The 21,464-nt window shown below is 38.1% G+C and overlaps 3 protein-coding genes across 3 annotated transcripts; 2 read left to right on the forward strand and 1 right to left on the reverse strand.

Annotated features, from left to right (window-relative positions):
- Positions 1-3,153: 3,153 nt before the first annotated feature.
- On the reverse strand, positions 3,154-3,726 carry LOC127783017 (two-component response regulator ORR32). The gene has a single exon (XM_052310314.1). It carries the CDS (start codon positions 3,724-3,726, stop codon positions 3,154-3,156), a length of 573 nt encoding a protein of 190 aa, XP_052166274.1.
- Positions 3,727-7,977: 4,251 nt separating this feature from the next.
- Positions 7,978-9,127, forward strand: LOC127783018 (uncharacterized). Its single transcript, XM_052310315.1, has 4 exons — positions 7,978-8,213; positions 8,292-8,394; positions 8,466-8,769; positions 8,940-9,127. Exons 1-4 carry the CDS (start codon positions 7,978-7,980, stop codon positions 9,125-9,127), a joined length of 831 nt encoding a protein of 276 aa, XP_052166275.1.
- Positions 9,128-14,217: 5,090 nt separating this feature from the next.
- Positions 14,218-16,724, forward strand: LOC127783345 (uncharacterized). The gene is made up of 14 exons (XM_052310602.1): positions 14,218-14,391; positions 14,479-14,544; positions 14,637-14,702; positions 14,794-14,859; positions 14,993-15,058; positions 15,156-15,221; positions 15,339-15,386; positions 15,465-15,527; positions 15,613-15,678; positions 15,841-15,900; positions 16,010-16,075; positions 16,246-16,293; positions 16,377-16,613; positions 16,704-16,724. Exons 1-14 carry the CDS (start codon positions 14,218-14,220, stop codon positions 16,722-16,724), a joined length of 1,113 nt encoding a protein of 370 aa, XP_052166562.1.
- The last annotated feature ends 4,740 nt before the right edge of the window (positions 16,725-21,464 follow it).

Below are 21,464 nucleotides of genomic sequence, written 5' to 3' on the forward strand. Positions count from 1 at the left end.
GTCAGCCTTTTTCACTAACCGAGATTAATTCGGTCGTCACCATTGGTTAACCGGAATTAATAAAGAAGCCTAACACTAGTGAGAAATAAATGCATTGAATGGACTTGGAAAATTGTATTCCAACATTCATTTTATTTCTTGATAAATGGAGCATCCTAACATCCCTAATATCTATGGATGGATTGTTTCTCACCTTATTATACCTATGTAAACTTATTCAAGCCTGCAAATTACTCATTTGTGACAAAACAATTATGTGCATTCAGAGTATCAAGTGTGAGAGCAATATGTGAACCCATAAACTATGAATATAAATTGAGTAAATTAATAAATTTCAGAAAATTCTATGTTTTATAGCCAAAGTTGTAGAAGACTATATGTATAGATTTTATCTTGAAGCACATTATTCTTAGATTCAGTATTCCTCTAACTTTGAATACGGATCAATGCTCTTCTTTTATGTCAAAGAGGTGAAAGACTTTGCCGAATCTTATGGTATGAAATTGTTGAGTTCTCCTTACTATGCTCATGTTAATGGACATGCCGAGTCGAGTAATAAGGTTTTATTAAAATTAGTTAAGGAAAAAGATTGACGAACACACAAAAATACGGCATGAGATGCTCTCGAAGCATTATGGGCTCATATGATATCTAAACATGATGCAACAAAGGTTATTACTTTTGAGTTAGTCTATGTACAAGAAGCCATTTTTACTGGTTGAGGTAAATCTTGGCTCTCTTAGATACATCAAGCATGGTGATTAATTGGTCAAAGAGTATAATACATTAACTGGAGGTAATCTTGATGATGTGACCGATAAACGATTAAAGTCTTTAGAAGATAGAGAAGAATAAGCAGAAGATAGCCAAAGCCAACAATAAGAGAGCGAAAGTAAAATCATTTTAAGTTGGAGACTTAGTTTGGAAGACGATTTTGCCTTAAGGTTCTATATCTAGAGAATTCGGTAAGTGGTTACCTTATTTGGAGGATCCTTACCAGATATATGGAATTGTTTGAAGAAATACATACTTTAATTTCTTGAAAGAGTAAATTGCATCGGCTGTACACGAACTTGTCAGGTGGGTGTGCAATATAGTACATGAACTTGTAAAATGCTCGTTTTAGTGCACGGACTTGTTTGGTGCGTGGGAACAAGGTCAAAATCGCACTGCAAAGTTAATCTTGCTGATTCTGTTGTTGATTTAAACTCTATGTAAACATTAGTCTAAGAAGGATAAACATATAATAAGGCATAATGATTGCACAAAAAAAATAAAAATCCGAGTAATGATGCAAGGGACAAAAATAAAGAAAGATAAAGTGGAATTTAAGTTTACAAATATAACCTTTCTACTATGTACACGCAAGTCATCTACTAATTTATAATTTATAACGTTCAACATAGAAAAATCGGTCTTGTCGTGCCATTTTAGTCTTAGTTTACACATATCAGACAAGTTCATACACCAAAACGAATATTTTACAAGTTTATACACTAAATTGCACGCACCTGACAAGTTTATGTACCGCTAATGTAATTTACTCTTCTTGAAACTTTGCAAGGGGAACAATTTCAGACAACAATAAATGGGAAATATTTGAAAGAAAAACTTACCGAGTGTTTGGCAAGATGCTTAGGAGGTGATATGGCCAGTAATTGAATTATCACCCTTAGACCCATGTTTCAAGCTTTTCGGCTCTCAAAATAACCAAAAAAGCATGGGGGAGGGGACACGTGTTAACACCCAAATTTAGCACCTAAAGCGAAAATAGGAAAATATGGCCAAATTTGGAAAGAACTAGATTTCCTTCATAGGGCCGGTTTGACTATTGCCATAGAGCCAATCAGACCGGTGGTGTGGGGCCGGTATGACCATTGGCATGTGGCTAGTTAGACCGGCTGAGTTCGGCTCCGAGTCCAATTTTATCGAATCTTGGGTTTCCTTGCTTGGGCTGAGGTTTTTCGAGTTCTAATCGGTGTCTACCCTGAGCAGGACGTGGAGGGGGTCCTGTAGGAGGCAAGACCAACCCCTTTATAATGACCATGGTTGATTCAATTAAGGCACCAACCTAGTTCCAACGCAATCAATCAATTGAATCATTTTTTTCAATATCGCATATACTTTTTGCCTAGTTCCGTTCATCTTCGTCGGTTTGCACTGTAAACCATCCGTCCTCGCTGTGAGAGTGTGAATTCTCGTTGTAGGTTTGTCCCGAAACCTACCTGTTTTTTCATGAGACGGATGTTTTTCCCTATTTATCTAAATTGGCAACGCTAAACCTAACTTGACCAGGGTTTTCTCAAGGTCAAGGTGGTTGGCAACTCAATATCAACGCAAAGCTTTAGGTAGACTCCGAATCATATTCGGTGGCATTGGCATGACAAAAAAGCGTCAACAAATATCAGGAAGCAAGAGATAGAGAGCTTATAGGTTTTCTTGTGCAAGTCACCAAACAAGTGAACAGCCATCCTCGATCGTCGTGGGGCATGCCGCCACGTGAGATACTTAGCCGGCTATGACGACGGCGCGGATGAATGACACAAAATAGTTTAAAGTAGTATTCCAGTAACGTTTGGTAAAGGTGCCTCACTATGGTGCTCTCTATTGGTATTAGAAATCAATCTGAACTGTTGATTTCATTTGATCGAATAGTTCAGATCTATTTATATTACCACCCTAGATAGCGGTAGTAAAAACGTGGAGGGGCATTATTGTCAGAAAAAATAGGTGCGAAGGGTATAATCGTCATTTAGTAATGACTAAACCTTTTTTTCCTCCTTTTTCTTTGGCTTTTTTCGATGAAATATGAGCGATGCCAGCGCAATGGATGATCATATATTGATTTAGCAGAGAAAAACATAAATGGTAAAGTAACTCCTAATTATTCTATTAGCAAATTACTAATTTATCCTTGATAATATTGGTAGTATAATACTACCAGTATCTGCAACATACATGGAATTTAATTGGCAAAGGAAATACAGTAATAAGGTAAACATTTCTTCCATGAGAATGAAGGGAAAGAATCATCCATGTAAAGAGTACTTGCAACAAGATTAAAAGCTGGTTTATCATGGGGAGTTCACAACCCCTTTCTCTAATTAGCTTAACTAGAGCTAATTAATTTATTTGCCATACAATGATCACAGACTACTCGATCCAGGCCAGGTCGTCCAGGAAGGCAAATTCGTTGGTGTTGTTCATGAGGATGTCGTCCAAGTCCAGGTCCCACCCGATCTCCATGCCACCTTCCCCTATGTTCAGTGACCCTTCAGCTGCCTCACCGCCAGCGTCTTCCATAGGTATCATGTCCTCGTCCAACCCAAGGAGGGATTCCAGAGAGAACATGATGTCTTCTTCAAGATCAACCTGATCAGGCATCATGAATGGCTCGGCGTTGTTAGGCGCTGCTGCTTCAACTGCTGCCAACGCATTCTGATCCTCTGACGTGACGACAATGGGGACAACTCCTTCACCCTTGGTCCCAACGATTGGATCGGTGAGGGTGAATGTTGGCTCATCAATTGGTGGCGCCATGAGAGAACCAACAGCTGTGTTGTTGTTCAGTGCACCTGTGTAGGCGTACGTGACAGCGGCGTCGTCGCCAGGGTCTCCTATGGATGGTCCGGCACTGCCATATGCGGTTTCTCCGACGAGGAAGTCATCCACAGGTACTCCAAATGGAAGTTCGATCATAGGAGCCTTTCCTATATTCACGGTCATCCCGACCCGAGGTATGAAGGCCGTCGGGACTATGTTGATGTGGTTACGCATGGTAGGTGGTGGCGGAGGGCCTTGGTAGGAGAAGGGCCCCATGTACAGCCTCTGCTGGGGAGCATCTGGCTGGACACCGCCGGACAGTCGCTATCGCATCGCCGGAACCTGCATGGCTGCTGGTGCAGCAATGTTGTTGAAGGAGATAACTGTATTGCCGGTGGCCGCCGGCGAAGCAGCGTTGTTGAAGCACTACAACAAGAACCCCCCTCTAGCAATACATGCTTGGCAACGCATTAAGCATGCGTTGCCAAAATGCGACCCTAGCAACGCTTAGTAGTGGGTGAGCCCAATTTGCAATAGATAATATGTGTTGCAGAACATGCGTTGCAGAGATTGAGTATCTTGCAACGGCCGAATTTGCAGTGGTCTTGATACCCTATAAAAACTTTTGGAATAAGCGAACTTATTGTATTTTTTAAAATAATCGAGTGAGATATTTATTTTTACATTTCGGACCTGTAGCGAATTGTTTTTTAAAAGAAATTATCAAGTGAGTTGCTTTTTTTTTCCAGTTAAAACTTTTGGACTAAGCATGCTTTTTAAAAAATAATAATAATTGAGCGAGCTGTTTTTTTACATTGTGTACTGGGCATGCTTTTTAAAAAATAATAATAATTGAGCGAGCTGTTTTTTACATTGTGTACTGGGCGTGTTGTTTTTGTTTTCTAAAAAATTTATCAAGCGAGTTTATTTTTTTTTAAAAAAATGCCACAAGCGAAGTGGCTGCTGATAGGGGAAAAGTGCTGTTTTTGTTTTCTAAAAAATCCCACAAGCGAAGTGGCTGCTGATACCTGATAGGAATAAATTAGGGGGGCAAAGATGCAAACAGAGGATTTGAACCTGAGTCACTAAGATAGAATATGCGCAACCCAACCAACTGAGCTAATCACATTTCTTATCAAATGGTTTCTTTAGTTGTTTATATCATAACAACTAAAATACGATCTGTGAAATTAGCACTATAGCAGGCAACCTTAGTCTCCCACCTTCTCTCCTCTCCTCTCGTGTCTCTCACCTCACCCAACACGCACGAGAGCGCCGCCCCATCCTGTTCCCACACCGCATCTCATTTTCTTCTCACGCTCTCGCACATCACTACCACGGCGCACACCGACGGCGGCGGCGGCAGCGTGCATCGGCGGCCAGCGGCGCGTTCTCAGCAGCGGCGGCGGCGAGCCCGCGAGGGGATCGGCCGCGGCAGGCCGGCGATGGGCCGAGGCCGACGACAGCGGGTCAACGGCAAGCACGGTCCTTTTCTTAGCCACTTCTCATAGGTTGATTCCCCATTTGGCCCCAAATCCAGGTCAGTGTCAGATTCAGGTCAATGTCAACCTTTTTTTTAATTATTCAAGTTTTGTTGCATCATGAGTCTATCTGATTGAGTTTAATAACACCTGCAGATTTTTCTTGTTCATCCGAACGGATATTTGGAACATAGGTTTTAAGCGCATGTGCTTCTGGAGTCATCATCTGTAGATTAACTAGAGGTAATTTATAGTAAGGAATTTAACTTGGAGATGACAGCTTTGACATTAGATTGCTGGATGTTTTTTCTGTAAATTGATTTAGCTCTTCTCTATTTTTGCAAAGTAAAAGCTTTTGTTTCAGTGTATAAAGGAGGTCTATTAGGTTGTGACAAAATTAGCTGACACTGATTTTATACTGGTACTTTTCTAATTGCCCTATTTTTGCTACATCATGATCATAAGAGACAATTCCTTGTCATTGTTATTATCTACAAGAACCTGAAATATCAAATTTTTTTATATAGGTCAAAATGGATTTAGAAACCATCAAGATTCTTTTGCGCTACCCTAGAGGTTCTGTTGAGTATTTAGCTGGAGTAGATGGATTTCTTGAATTTGCATATAAAGATAAGTTAGAGGATACAAAGATTTATTGTCCATGTGAAACATGCGTACATACTATGCTACTTTCAAAAAATGATGTCTATGATCATTTGGTGTGCAATGGAATGCTTCAGAGTTATGACCAATGGGATTTTCATGGTGAGTCTTCAGAGGAGCAAATTAGGAACCAACAACCACAGCCTCACAATGAAGACATGCGTGCTAACATGCACGAATTAATTAATGATGCACTTAGGACTGTGTATGACGACATGCCTATGAGTGATTCTGCAGATTCGCCATGTACACACACTGATGGACCAAATTTAGAAGCTCAAGCATTTTATAAGTTGGTGAAAGATTCAAAGAAGCCTTTATGGGATGGATGTGAACTATCACACTTATCTCTGCTAGTGCTTTTGTTCAATATGAAATCCATGAACAAATGGAGTGATAAATCATTTGGAGATCTACTTGATATTCTTCACATGGCAATTCCAAATGGAAAACAATTGCCAAAAAACTTTTATGAGGCTAAGAAGGTGGTTTCAAAATTTGGTCTAGATTATCAACAAATTCATGCATGTCCCAATAACTGTCAGCTGTTTTGGAAAGAGAAGGTTAATGATGATTTTTGTTCAACTTGTAAGGCTTCTAGATGGAAAGATAAAAAACCAGAAACCAAGTTAACGAAGAAAGAAAGAAAGAAAGCAACGCCAAGCAAAGTCTTACGATATTTTCCAATAAAGGAGAGGCTAAAAAGATTGTTCATGTGTAGAGAAACAGCATCGCTCCCACGTTGGCATGATGAAGAGCGCTTAGTAGAGGATGGTGTGCTTCGACATCCAGCTGATTCTCTGGCATGGAAGAACTTTGATAAAAGGTTCAAGCAATTTGCATCTGAATCTCGTAATATACGATTTGGGTTAGCTACAGATGGGTTTAACCCATATGGTATGTTGAGCTCTACCTATAGTTGCTGGCCAGTTGTTTTAGTAATATATAATCTTTCACCATGGCTCTGCATGAAGGAACCTAATCTTCTAATGCCATTAATAATTCCTGGGCTCAAAAGTCCTGGAGATAACATTCATGTTTTCCTCCAGCCGCTTCTAGAAGATTTAAGAGACATATTTGTCAATGGCATTTCCACATATGATGCATTTAGAAATGAAACTTTTAATTTGAGGGCAGCTGTACTGTGGACTATAAATGACTTGCCAGATTTAGGAATGCTTGCTTCACATATGGTGCATGGAGAATTTGCATGCCCGCCTTGTGGTCCAAATGTATGGTCCAAACGTTTGGCACATGGGAAGAAATCTTGTTTTATGGGTCATCGTCGATTTTTGCCACCTAATCATGAATTTCGTTTTGATAGAAATTCTTTTGATGGAACCACAGAGATTAGTACAGAGCCTATGACTTACTATGGGCGTCCGATATTGGATGAAATAAATGCTATCGGTGATTTTAAGAAGTCAAAAACTTATAAGGCAGTAAGTAGTTTATTCACACTACCTTACTGGGATGGCAATCTTCTTCGGCATAATCTTGATGTGATGCACATAGAAAAAAATGTGTGCGACAATATTTATGGTACACTTCTAAATTTAGAAGGAAAGTCAAAGGATAATCTCCAAGCTCGTCTTGATCTCAAGGAAATTAACATTAGAGGGGAGCTCCATCCACAACAAAGAACTTCAAGCAAGTTCTACTTACCACCTGCTAGCTTTACTATGTCCAAAAGTGAGAAGCAATTGTTCTGTAAAGTTCTTAGGGATATAAAAGTTCCTGATGGCTATTCTTCAAACATATCTAGATGTGTGAACTCTGCTGAAGGAAAAATTCATGGGCTCAAAACACATGATTGCCATGTTCTAATGCAACAATTGATGCCAATTGCTTTGAGGGGTATTCTTCCCGATGAAGTCACATCTGTCTTGTTTGACTTATCTGCTTACTTTTGAGGAATATGTTCAAAAGTTCTCCATGTTGATGAGCTTGACCGTTTGGAAGAAGCAATTAAAATCACATTGTGCAGAATGGAAATGATATTTCCTCCTGGATTCTTCACTGTTATGGTTCACTTAGTCGTCCATTTAGCTACTGAATGTAAGATTGCTGGGCCAGTTTGCTATCGATGGATGTACTTTATTGAAAGGTACTAAAAATATATTAGCATATAATTTATAATATTTCTCATATGTCTTATGATACAATACTAACTTATTAGTTTTGTGCCTTGTATGTATATTACATGTACCTGGGTAAATTGAAGTCGTATGTTCGCAACAAAGCGCGTCCAGAAGGTTCAATTGCAGAATCATATTTGGCAGATGAGTGCATGGCATTTTGTTCGCGATACTTGGAAGGTTTCCCTACCAAGCATAACATACCATCAAGGAATAATGACAAACCAGATCAATTTGAGACACCCTTGAGTAGGCAAGAATCCACTTTGTTTCCTCCAGTAGGAAAACCATTGGGAAAACCATCGGCGTACTCCTTAACTGATAGAGAGAAATTGCAAGCACATAGATATGTGCTATACAACTGTGATGCTATAGTGCCATATCTGAAGTACGTATTGTCCTAACATAGCCTTTTTTTATGTGTTGTAAGTGTTTTGCTTCAAATTTATGTTTATTTGTTTTGCAGAGAACATGCTGCTGATTTGCAAAGGAAGAAACGCAAAAGGCTAACTCCAAAAAACATTGAGAACATGCAAAATGAACAATTCCCTGATTGGTTCAGAGATCATGTAAGTCTCAAAATTTAGGTTTCTCTTTTTCAAATATGAGTACAACTAATACATCTTTTGGTTTGGTGTAGATCTTGCAGTTGGAGAATCAAAGAGGTATCGATAGCATTGATGAGGATATTAGATGGCTGGCACGTGGACCAATTGAGGTAGCAAAACGACATAGAGCATTCAATACCCGTGGGTATAGGTTCAGATCAAAGCGTTATGACAGGGTGACTCAAAACAGTGGAGTTGTTGTGACTGCAAAAACATCGAGCTACACGTCCGCCAGTGATACTAACCCTATCCTTGATGATATCATGTATTACCGAAGGATACTTGATATAATTGAGTTAGACTACTATGGAAATTTCTCAGTTGTGTTATTTAAATGTGAATGGGTCGATGTAACTAAAGGAAAAGGAGTGAAAATAGATAAGTTTGGCTGCACACTTGTGAATTTCTCAAATAAAATTCATACCGGTGAAAAAATTGAGCATGAGCCCTTTGTATTTGCAAATAAGTCAACCAAGTGTTTTACATTGAAGACCATTTAAATCTAGGGTGGTCTATTGTAAGGAAGATGAAACCCAGAGATGTATTTGAACTGGGTGAAGAATGGAATGATGTGGAATGCGAACCATACCATGTCAGTAATCTTGGGGAGCTATTTGACAGTGCACATGATGGTCAGACATGGATTCGAAGAGATATAGAAGGAACAACTGACGATAACATGGTAACTAATTAAAGGTGAGGTTATGAAGGTTTTTCACTATTATCTGTCCATTATCAATGATTTCCTTATATTGTTTATATCTTCACTTGGGGAGCACTTTATTTTTATGGCAGTAATTTTGGATGGAGATTTACTGCGATGAAGGCTTCTTCACCACAATAGCTTTTCTGGATGAAAATGTCATTCGTATATTTCCTTGGATTGTCTAAGTGATTGAGCCAGATCGATTCAACTTTTTATTTGCATACATAAGTCCTGTAATAATGTTCTACATTAGTTATATACAGAATTGGTGGTTAGATCTTATTTTTAAATATCCAGGATATCATATTGTTTATATGATGAGAAAAAGGAATGGGCGTTTATAATCTTTGCATCTATTGTGTTCTGTTATTCCATTTCCACCTATATAAATACCTGGAGAAAACTATTTACGTTGTCAATGGCACCTAACATGAATAAGTAAGTCGAACGGACAACTCCAACATGAAGTGGACATAGCTTGGTGGTACATGGCTTCTTTAGCCGTATCGAAGACTGTAGTTCAAATCCTAACAAATGCATTTTTTTCCATTTCTTCTCTAGTGGCGATTCCTAAAATTTTTTCCCTCTCCTTAGCTGGCTAGACAACGAGGAAAACAAATATGCCAGCCTAGATTCTTTTTATTTTTTTCTAGGGGCGATTCCTAATTTTTTTCCCTATCCTTCTTAGCTGGCCAGATAACGAGAATTTTTGAACTTTTTATTTTTAATTTTAAAATTAAACTGATCAAAAACTTATTTTTTCAATATAAATATTTTTGGCCACACCAACTATTATTTTAGGACAAGTTACGTCTGGATTTTATCATGCGATCAGTATGGACAGAGACGACAACGAAAAAACATGTGGTTTTTTTGGTCGTGCTAACATAAATTAAATAACAATTATTTAAAGAAAAATTATTTTACATCCTAATTTTATACGGCTTGTCCAGACCGGGTCCACAACGAAAAAACAAGTGGTTTATCAGTCTTGCAAACATAATTTAAATAACTATTATTTTATGACTAAAAATATTTTACGTCTCAATTTCATGCGGTCTGTCCAGACTGGGTCGACAACGAAATAGCATGCCTTTTCGGTCATGCTAACAGAATTTAAATTTCCATCTTATATAAATACCGGGAGAAGTCTATTTATACTCTCAATTGCAGCTAACGTGAAAAAATAAATAAAGGGGGACATAGCCTAGTGGTACTTAGCTTCTTCTACTGTATTGACAACTCTAGTTCGAGAACTAGCAAATGCATAATTTTTTTCATTTCTTCTCTAGTGGCAATTCCTAAAAACTTTTTCATTCTGTTGCCCCAGAAATTTTTTAATTTTTTGAACTTTTTTATTTTAAAATTTTAAAAATAAACCATTCAAAAACTTATTTTCAGAATATCCGGATTTTATCCAGTCTGTCTGGACGGGTCGACAACGAAAAAACACGTGTTTTTGTCATGCCATGATAAATTAACTAACTACTAATTTAAGACAAAAAAATATTCTAAGTACAGATTTCATACGGTCTGTCCGGATTGTGTCGACAATGAAAAAACACATGGTTTTTTTTTGTCCTAAAATATTAAATCACTGTTATTTAGTTATATATATATTTTTTCATGCGGTCTGTCCGGACCGGGTCGACAACGAAAAACACGTGTTTTTTATCGTGCTAACATTTTTTAAATAACTATATTTTAGGACCAAAAATATATTACATGTCTTTTTCATGCGGTCTGTCCGGACCGGATTGGCAATGGAAAAACACGTGTCTTTTCGGTCATGCTTAGATAAATTAAATAACTAACCAAAATATGTTACGTCCGAATTTCATCCAGTCTGTCCGGACCGGGCCGACAATGAAAAAACACTTGTTTTTTGGTCCTGCTAAAAAAATTAAATCACTGTTACTTAATTATATATAATTTTTCATGCGGTCTGTCCGGACAAGATCGACAATGAAATAACACGTGATTTTTTTGATCGTGCTAATATAATTTAAATAACTAGTTTGACAGACAAATCAACCCCAAATCGATCTGAATTTAGCAATTTATGCCTCTCCGAAAATTATTTTCTTCTCCCTCCACTCTTTCCCTCCTTTTTTTTTTTTTGCTCCCGCAATTTTTTTCTCAGTTTTCTTTTTTCTGCCGCCAACTTTTTTTTTTGCCCCCACCTTCCCCATCGAGAAAAGCAAGCCAACTGCCCCTAAAAGTCTCTTTCCTCTATCCTGACTCCCTGAGTAAATCTCTTTCCTCTGTTGTGGGATTCCTCTCTTCTACGAACTCTCCTGTCGTTCTACGGTTCTCCTCCTCATCTTCATCGGTGTTGATCTGTAGGTAAGATGCCGGGCGCTTTACTGACCCACAGCCCCAAGCAGGCGCTCCTAGATCTTCCACCTCTCCGCTCCGTCGGCTGCTGTACCAGCCATCGCTGCTGCCGCACCTTCCTGCCGATTAACAGCCACGAGCAGGCGACCCCCATGCCCCATGGATGACATAGGGCATGCGGCGGGCCGGAGACGCCCCCAGCCGATGTGCTGGGTGACCGGGGCACTGCAATTGATGCGGGTTATACCTCCCGACACCGGCTGTCCACTTCGCTCTGCTCCACGCCGCGCGGTTGGCGGCAATGTTTCCAAGCCCCGGAATCTCTGCCTCCCTCTGCACATCTTACTACCTCTCTGAGTCGCCAAATTGCAATGGAGGCTAATTCCCTTCCAGTACTACAATACTTACCAATTTGATGTGTTCTATTTTCAGGTTTGGAGTCAGATGCACTGACCGTCCATAGCTGAAGGAGCCTGGTCTACGTACGGCTAGGCTTCACACAACTGTAAGCAATACAATATGTGATCTAGTTTTACCTTGCAGCCAATTAAATTTTGTTATTTCTACCCATTACTTGTTTCAAATTGTTGGCCTATAAAATGGACAAATGAATTAGTGAGTATGACAAACAGATCCATATTATAGCATTACTTTTGGGACAGCAGTACTCTGTTGTTCTTCAAAAACAAATCCAAAATGGCTCAGGGTATAATCAATTCTGAAATTATTCTTTCTGAAACTATGTACAGCACAGTCCTACTTCTGAAATGAGAATGATATACTTTTGACGCCATAAATGACAGATAGTTTTTTTTTGGGTGCAAGAGATATGGCAAGGAGTAGAAGAAGGCGTATTGTTCAGAGCAATGTGGAATATTTGTCAGAGGAACAGACTGAAGAAGAAAATACCCTTCCACAGCTTGCCACACCATCTGAACAAGAAACTGTATGTGATGATTCTGGAGAAGGCAATGAAGACACTGATGACGATTTTGATATCAATGATGGAGAAGGCAATGAAGACACTAATGACGATGTTGATATTGATGATGAAGGCAATGAAGATACTGATGTTGATATTAATGTTCGAGGTAACTGCTAAGTTTAACAGTCCTAATGGTAAGAAATAATGACATTATTACTCGTATCCCTGATTACTAAGGATCACTTTTGTCTTTGCAATTTAACACCGAACAGTTGAAAATGGAGCACCTGAAACACGTGGCAAGACAAAACTGAAAGATGTTTGGAACCTTCCGAAAGGGCTTAGAATTGTGGTTCAATGCAATGATCTCAATCAGGCGGTAGGGGAAGAAGCTGGAATTTTGGGTAAATTTCTTGGAATGATAGCTAGGAATGGTAGTCTGTGTAGCCTACACAGACTGGAGATATGTAATAGGAAAGAGAGAGAAAAATACAAATGAACTAAAAGTTAAAAAGGACATACTTAAGCAAGTAAAGGTAATTCCTTTTCAGATCAACATTTTTGCTAACTTCTTGTATTATGTTATGCATATCCCCATATGGCCATATGAGTTTTTGTGTTGCTATATGTAGATGAGATTCCTTTATGCTCCTCGGATGAAAGAGTTCATATTAAAAAAAATTGTAGAAAGATGGTGGCAATATAAAGCAAAACTAAAAGATTTGTATTTTGATGTGAATGAGACTAAGGAAGCTAATTGCAACAATGTCCCAGAAGGTGTGCTTTCTGACGAGTGGATTGCTCTTGTCAATCATTAGATGAACGAGAAATCGAAGGTACATGTACCATATTCATTTCTGTAATGGTCTTACAAATTAGAACTCTGTACTAAACAAAACAATGCAATATTCTTTTTTGATTGCTAACTCTACGAGACCATAACAGAGAATAAGTGAGCAGAATAAGAAAAACTGCCAAAAGAAGAAGGCAATTCACACAGCAGGGACAAAGAGTTTTGCTCGCACAAGAGAAGAGATGGTAAAACATGTCTTGAATAGTATTCATCTATTTCCATTTCAAGCATGTATAGCTACTGTTAGGACTTTACTGATTTGGTCATGTGTTCCATAGAGACAAAAAGATCCTGCAAAGAAGAACCCACATAGAGCTGTTGTTTATGTCCACACACACAAGTGCAAAAGTGACAAGAATATAAATGGGCATGTGGTATACTATTAACACTCAACCATAGATATTTTTCAGTTATTCTCATATGTTGTTTTATTCGTATTAATTTTTCATATGTTTAGGATAATTTGAAGAGACTTATAGCTGAACAACCAGCTTTAGCGGATGCTAGTAAAGGAAAGACTGCTTGGAAAGGAGATGCATTGAACCAAATACTAGGAGATGACAAGCCTGGGCGTGTGCATGGTCTTGGACTAGTTCCAAAGCCTAAACAAGTGCTTGATGTGCCAACTTCCCGATGTTTGCAGAATATAAATTTTACTACAGTGGAGGATAACTCCAGTGAAGATGTAATGGCTATTAGACTGCAGATGGAAAAGTTAGAACGCCATGTTGAGAATAATGATGCTGAACTTTTACAATTAAAAGAGAAGGCAACCAAGTTGGAAAAGGCACAAAAGAATCAGGTGAATTTAAGGGAGTTGAGTCCTAAAAAAATTATATGAGCTTGTGTGTGACCCAATGAATGCATCTAACTTACCTAATTGAAGTTACAGGGAGGTTTAGATGGAGCGTCTACAAACAAAAAAGCTATTTGTGATGACGTACCTAATTCAAAAAGGAGGGTATGTATCTTTATGGAAGAAATATCATAACATTTTCTGCATTATCTCATAAACTGTGGTATAGATCTCTGTTCATTTTCTGTTATGGACAGAGAGTGTATGGTGACAACCCCTCGCAAGAAATTTGTATGTTTGAGGAGGGAAACATTATGGATCAGCAGGACAACAGTTTGATGGTAATGTGATATAGCACCATCTTATAACTGGGAATAGCTGTGTTTTTTTACTTGGGAATAGCATTTATTTTCTCTCTTTTACAATAGAATACACAAAGCCATGTGCACGATGAGAATTTGCAACCACCAACCAAGCATTCTATTGTTTACAAGGTCCTTGCCTTTGCATTTAAAATATTATTATATATATATTCACTATTATTTACATAGCATTCATTATAATCATATGCCTTCTTTTACTCTAGAATACACAGTCTTTGGGCCAGAATCACAGTGGGAAGCAAAGGAAGATTACTTCCTGTGCAAACAAGGTTAATTTTCACTTTTTATTAATTGGAGTGCATGATGTCAGAGTAAACAAATAATTAGTTTGTGCCAATTTTATGACCTATTCCATTGCAGCGCAAAGGAAATTTGGACCAGAATGAGCTTATGCAACCAGGGAAGAGTATTTCTAGTGTATACAAGGTAAGTTGATTAAGTTCTCTCTTTATCCTTTCAAACTCAATGCCATAGTCAATAAGTGTTTGAAAGTAGCTTAATTTCGATATATAAATGTATATATAGATTTGTAAAATTTATTTGTTACCTTCCACTGTAGAACAATAAACCTGACAACCAGGACAACTATATGGTGAATGCACACAAAGTTACAAGTACACACAAGGTTATTTTTTCATCACTTTAAGTCACCATGTCTACAGATATAAGCTCTTTGAAACTATAACACACATGATTTACTAGTTATAATAATTGTATTGCAGAACAAAGAGAACCTTACCCGCAAGCTTGTTAGACCAAGCCTAAACAAGTATAGTACTGCTTCTAAGGTTAGTCTAATTGTTTCAAGTTCAAAATGCTATTTATATTTATTGAACACTACACAGCAACTAAAATAGCACACACAACATGTTGGTTTTTACTGTAAATTCTCTCTATTTTTTCAGAAACGGCAATGCAACACAATGGACTTTTTAACTGACAATTCAACAGTGGTAAACCTTGCTAACATTTTAGTCTAAATAGTTTAATAAAATATGGTCTTAATGTCCTTTTATTTTCCACTGTGATAGAAAGTGTATGGTGACGGTCCCTTGCAAGAAATTTGTCATGTTGAGCAAGAAAACATTGTGATGGTAATATACATAAATTTCATTGTTTTATACATGGGAATAGTTGCACTATTTTGTAACTGGGAATATATGCTCTCTTTGACAACAGAATTCACAAAGCCATGTTCAAGATGAGGATAAGACACCACCAACCAAGCATGCTACTGCACACAAGGTCCTTGTCTTTCAATTTATATTTTTATTCTGAACTCACCATGGTTGCATCCTATTATATGGTTATCATGGATACATAGCATTATATTATTTGGTACTGTTTGTAACTAACTATGAATGTTTACTATAGTTCATGACAATGTGATGTATTCTTTTATTCTAGAACAAACGAACCTTTGGCCTAAATGACCATGGGAAACAGATGGAGATTATTTGTGCCAAGGTTAGTTTTCACTTCTTATTGAGTTCAAAAATTATTTGATAGAAAAGTTTGAAAGTAAAATTTCTTAATATATATAATTTTAGCACTGATTTGTTGCCCTCCCCTATAGAACAAGAAACCTGACAATCAGGAAAGCCATATGGTACATGCACATAAAGTTGGTGGTGCATACAAGGTTGTTTTTTTATTCACCATGTTTACAAATATCAGTCCATTCAAACTATAACATGCATGATTCACTAGTATTATGATTGAATTGGAGAACAATAATTGGCTCTGTTTGGTCTTTCTTTCTTTCTATCTTGTGGTTAAATTGCAAACCATGATCCAAATTTTTTTTTATAGAAACAACAGTGCAACAAAATGGACTTTATCACTGACAATTCAATGGAGGTATTTTACTGTGAAATTATTTATGATACTTGAATTTCTTAAAGTACATTGATAATATTGATGGATGTATTTATGCACTTCAGGTTGGAACTAAATTATTCTTAAAAAGTTGGAAAAATCGGAATACAAACGTGGCTCTTGCCACTATTGTAAGCTGTGATCCAACACGCAGAGTTGGAGGTGTTGAGCTAGGAAATGAATTTTTAATGGTTCATGTCGATCTTGCATTGGCAAAATCCGAAGATTTGATTAGGCCATACAAAGGCTACAAAATTGTTGGTCATGTTGTAGGACTTGAAATTGCGTGGCTTGCAATTTTTGTATGTTCCTATCTCTTACTTCTTTCTTCGGAGATGTGCTTTTCATCTTCATAATGGTATATTAATGCTTATATATTTTTTCTATTATAGGTTGACAAGATAAATGGGTGAAGATGTGGGGGAAATTTCGTGACTGCCAGTACGCAACTAGGTCACCTGTACATGTCACGGAATGATGATGGCTGCAAGGTGGAGAATGGGGGCAACAAGATGTGTTTTTTTGTATATACTTTAGATTCTATTTTCTGCATTAATGTTCTGAACAAAGGTTTAATGCCATGAATTATGCTGATGATTGTCTATGTAATGCAAAATACCATATTTAATATATAATCGATTATCATGATTGATTGGACTATTGTCACTTGTGCATGCTTTGAGTTCATGGGTCTCTTGCCTAACAAAATAATTGGTCAAAGGCCACCTACAGTGGATAGCTCAAATTACAATATTTGTACATGCTGCAGCAACTTGATTATATCCATTGCTAAGATTATATAAAACTGTTCATCTCTCAAGGGAACAACATATATAAGTATTGCTAAAACCTATTAAAATTGTTGCTAAGTAGCAACGCTTATTTCCACTTGTTATCAACGGTTGTCTATGTGTTGTAATTGATCCTAGCAACGGCAGCCAGCATAGGCAACGCATATTAAATACGTTGGTGCAGACCCTAGCAATACTTATAGAGACTTTTAGCAATACATATATATGTATTGCTAAAGGGGGGTTCCTCTTGTAGTGAAGGAGATAAAAGCATTGCCGATGGGTGCCTGCACGGCAGTGTTGCTGAAGGAGATCACCGTAGTGCCGGCGGGTTGCTGCTGGAAAACCGGAACTTGAAATGGTGCTGCAGTTCTGCTGCCAGCGATGGTCGTTGTGGGGATGCAGCTTGGACCGGCGCCGCCGGTGAGGATCAGAGGGCTGCTCGGCGAGACATTGAGCGTCGGAAAGATGGCTTTGAGGAACAAGGAGTCCGATGAGATGAGGCGGCGCTCATCAAGGTCCTTCTGTTGCTTTGTGCAGTATTCCTGCGCTGGCTGCTGGAAATTTAGGCATGTTAATTTTGGCACAAATATATACATAATGATGTAATCACTCCGTACCAAAATAAATCAACCTCGTACAGGATGTGACACATCCTAATATGATGTTCTGATTCATCGTAATAGGATGTGCACGAGGTTGGTTTATTTTGGACGGAGAGAGTATGTAATAAAATTATCCAGAGAAAAATAAACACATCAAATTCTGAGTAACTTTACAGTCTATCGAAAGGCACTTATATTCTTTTTAGAATAAAATTTGAAACATGTCAGTACGGAACTTACATTAGAGTATTTTGTATCTCCCAAAAGGATCATAAAATTAAATTTCTCCCAATTTGTTTTCTCTTTTTATATAGTTACTATGTGAGGGAAAAAATTATGGGTGTATCATGATTAATAAAGAGCATACACTTTTGGAAATAATACATTCCCAATCCAAAATAAAAGGAATAGCTTCTTTAAAAGATTTGTCACTCGATACTATTCATTCTAAACTTAATTTCACTAGTGTTTTACCAACAGATTTATTACTAGCTAGCTACAATTACACCATGTGTAATCAAAATATATGTTTGGTTCATCAAAATACGATACTTAATTTAAAAGTTGTTAGTGATCAAAATTAAAATAGGACTAACCAACACTCAGAACTATTCAAAGCCAAGGGAGTATATGTATTTTGAAATGTAGCATGACACATCACGAGTATTGAATTCCATGCATGTTATAGCTTAAAGATAGCATCGTGTCACAGAGAGATAAGCATCCAAGGTTGGTAGAAATATTACTCCATTATGGAGTATATGCATGGAAGAATAATAAAGAGGAAACATCCAAATAAGTGCAGTTACTACAAATTAAAATTGGTGCTTTTGAAATCAAATTAAGGTAGTGAAAACAGCTAGCACAGTCAAATGACCTGCAAGTGGCTAGCAACATGCTGCCCCACCGGCCCTTTCGCGTCGTTCATGTGCTCTATCTTCTTTCTTGGGTTGGCATCTGTTGATACCAAAGGAAATAACCAAATAATTAGGAGAAGAACTTCTAGGATCTGAAGCAAAGTTTATCACAACACAATGATTTGAAACTCTGTACAATGATAGTTCATAATCTATTTACTATCTTATTCTCATATTTTTTGCAAGTATTTCAGGTAATAAAGTAGTGATTCAAAGTTGAAAGTATTTAAAAAATATTGCATCCTGTGCTAGGTCCTACCGCTAAGGTCGATATCGGTGGACCGTATGCTGATAATAAGCCATACGGCATATTTAAAAGTTAATATTAAAAATAAATTTCGTTCAAAAAATTTTAAAATTTAAATTTTGGTAACAGCTAATTTCATACGAGGCAAAATAAGATAGGGTTTATATAGTATGCATGCAAGTAATAATGCTAACGTGCTGTACCGAGTTTTGCTTGGGGTGCGTGCGATGTCAATATAACACGGTGTTTTTATGTTCAGAAGAACCTGCGCCGTCGCTGCTGCCACTATGGACATTGATGGTCAGCTGTCTCTTCCGGCTGCCACGGGACCTCACCAACTTGAAGTGCACTTGCGGCTCCTCGATGATGACGACGTCGTCGTCATTGCCGTCTTCACCACCAGCGCCGGCATGGGCAGCTATGTCGTCCATGGAGTCACCAGGAACCCTTTCTTCTAGGCAGCACCTGCACCATGCGACCACTCTCCACAGTTAGGCCATCGTGGCCCGGTCGAGCGGCTTCTTGACGATGTAGGTCGCCTTTAGCAAGAGGTGGTTCAGGAACTCCGCGTCCTCGCCGGCGACCATCTGCTCCGGCTCCGTCGTCGATAATACTGCATGACACGCATGTGTGGATGACGTGGATTGATTGATAGACGCAACGACAATGAGTAGCATCTTAGCACAAGTTTAGCTAGCTAGCTTACGGTAGATGACGGGGATTTGGTGTTCGGTCTCGACGACACGGCGGAAGTCGAAGCCGGACGAGACCACCTTGCTGACGTCGCAGAGGATGGTCTGGACGTCTAACATGTTGTCGCCGGAGAGGGTGCGCAGGCCAGCGCATGCAGTGGTGTGCGTTGACACCACTAGAAAAGATAAGGAGTAAATGCAGTTAAGAGTTTTGTTTTGTTTTGTCTTATGTGGGAGAAGTCAGTTTTACGGTTTTAAATTACCGAGTATTTATGTAAGCAGTTTGATGTTACTACTTATTATATATGATCTAAATGACTTTAAGTAAAATCATACATTATTATATATAACAATAACAATATATTATATACACTGTTACATGTTTTTATAATTTTTTATGACTGCAAGTTTGTAACACAAAAGTTAGAGAGACATGCATCCCAAAAGAGGGATTTTTTTAAGAAGGGGAGGGGGAGAGATCTCAATTAGACAATTCGAGTGTCTATATATAACTATATATAACTGAGAGATGAGTGAAGTATAATTGCAATTGCACTACAGTATAAAAAATCCTTCATAGAACAAGTTTTCTTAAAAGAATATTTAATTTGGCGCAAAGCAAGCGCGCGCAACCTACTAATTTGAATTTCAGTTGAAACAAGGAAGAACATGCATCCATGGAAAAAGGCTATAAGATCAGTGTTTCAAGTAGTTATTTTGAACAAAACCATACGCAGAATCAACACAGCAAGAACATCAAACAGGTTGGTCGATTTTATTAGGAAGTGGCCAAAGATGAGTTTACTCACTGCCTCTTTATACCCGCCCAGGATCAAAACATTTACTATAAGCAAGATATATCAAAGAGATGACGAGTGAACAAAAAGTTCATCTTGTAAACAACTCCCATAGAAAACACATATAACAAACACCAATATTTTCTCAAGAATCCCCACAAGAATCCACGGATTACACAACACAAGAATCCGACAAGAAAAAAGAATCACACAAACGAAATATCGGATCTGTAGTGCACGGAGACCAGCACAAATCATCCAAACAAGCTAGAAAATCAAATGTACCTGGGCAGTGCAGCATAGAAAGCGTTTTGGTTGCAGTTCTCGTGTTCTTCGTGTCATCATCGACGAGCCTGACATGAAGGCCACTAGGGAAGAAGGAGAGCATATCCTCCATGGCCAAAGAGATCGATGTACAACAACTACACCCACTGCTACTACGTACTCTCACTTAACTTGTTCACAGATGAACTGAGGTTATTACAACTTGAACGGAAGAACCTGTATTTGTAGGACGGCCAAGATAAGGGAGAGGGGGGTGTGGAGAGATAGGCACAAGGAATGACGTGTAGTGTCAATTGTTTTTTCCTTCATAATTTTTGGGGGAGAAACTGACGTTGCCCTTTGACGATCAAAGTTGGGTGAAACCTGTTGTTACGGTGTGTGAGCAGGGGAATATGTCATTCCGTGCATTTTAGCCCTTAATTTCCTGCTCAAAAGTTGGAAAAAAACAAAACCTTTCTGATCAGTTCTGTATGCACTTATAGTTAATTGTGCATGCTTGCTCCTTTTCTGAATTGTAAGGTTAAAATCATTCCCTGTGCCAATGGTAAATTGTACTACGCTGTACCTAAACAAAATTACTCATTGTACTATACTTTAAGGGAAATAAAATAAAATAGGCATCCATTTTCTCTGATCTCTATCTCTTCCGTATAGAGACGTTTGCTGATCTCTTGAACTGTTTTTTGTGTTGCCTCTGAGAGACTGATCTATATATGCTTGCATGCTTGGAAGGTCCTTATCTTTGAATGACTTGGACTGTTCTATATATGCCTGCTGGCTTGTGTGCAGCCCATATATGCATGATATACATGTACAAAT

This window comes from Oryza glaberrima, chromosome 8 (assembly GCF_000147395.1).
Source record: "Oryza glaberrima chromosome 8, OglaRS2, whole genome shotgun sequence".
Classification (NCBI taxonomy): Eukaryota; Viridiplantae; Streptophyta; class Magnoliopsida; order Poales; family Poaceae; genus Oryza; species Oryza glaberrima.

Excerpts from the sequence above, each read along its gene's own strand:
- LOC127783018 (XM_052310315.1), top strand. The coding sequence starts at position 7,978 with ATGGCATTTTGTTCGCGATACTTGGAAGGTTTCCCTACCAAGCATAAC. Across the intron at positions 8,214-8,291 it reads GCTATAGTGCCATATCTGAA|AGAACATGCTGCTGATTTGC; the intron begins GTACGTATTGTC and ends TTTGTTTTGCAG. Across the intron at positions 8,770-8,939 it reads CTCAGTTGTGTTATTTAAAT|GGTGGTCTATTGTAAGGAAG; the intron begins GTGAATGGGTCG and ends ATTTAAATCTAG.
- LOC127783017 (XM_052310314.1), bottom strand. The coding sequence starts at position 3,726 with ATGACCGTGAATATAGGAAAGGCTCCTATGATCGAACTTCCATTTGGA.
- LOC127783345 (XM_052310602.1), top strand. The coding sequence starts at position 14,218 with ATGTATCTTTATGGAAGAAATATCATAACATTTTCTGCATTATCTCAT. Across the intron at positions 14,545-14,636 it reads AGCATTCTATTGTTTACAAG|AATACACAGTCTTTGGGCCA; the intron begins GTCCTTGCCTTT and ends CTTTTACTCTAG. Across the intron at positions 14,860-14,992 it reads GTATTTCTAGTGTATACAAG|AACAATAAACCTGACAACCA; the intron begins GTAAGTTGATTA and ends CTTCCACTGTAG.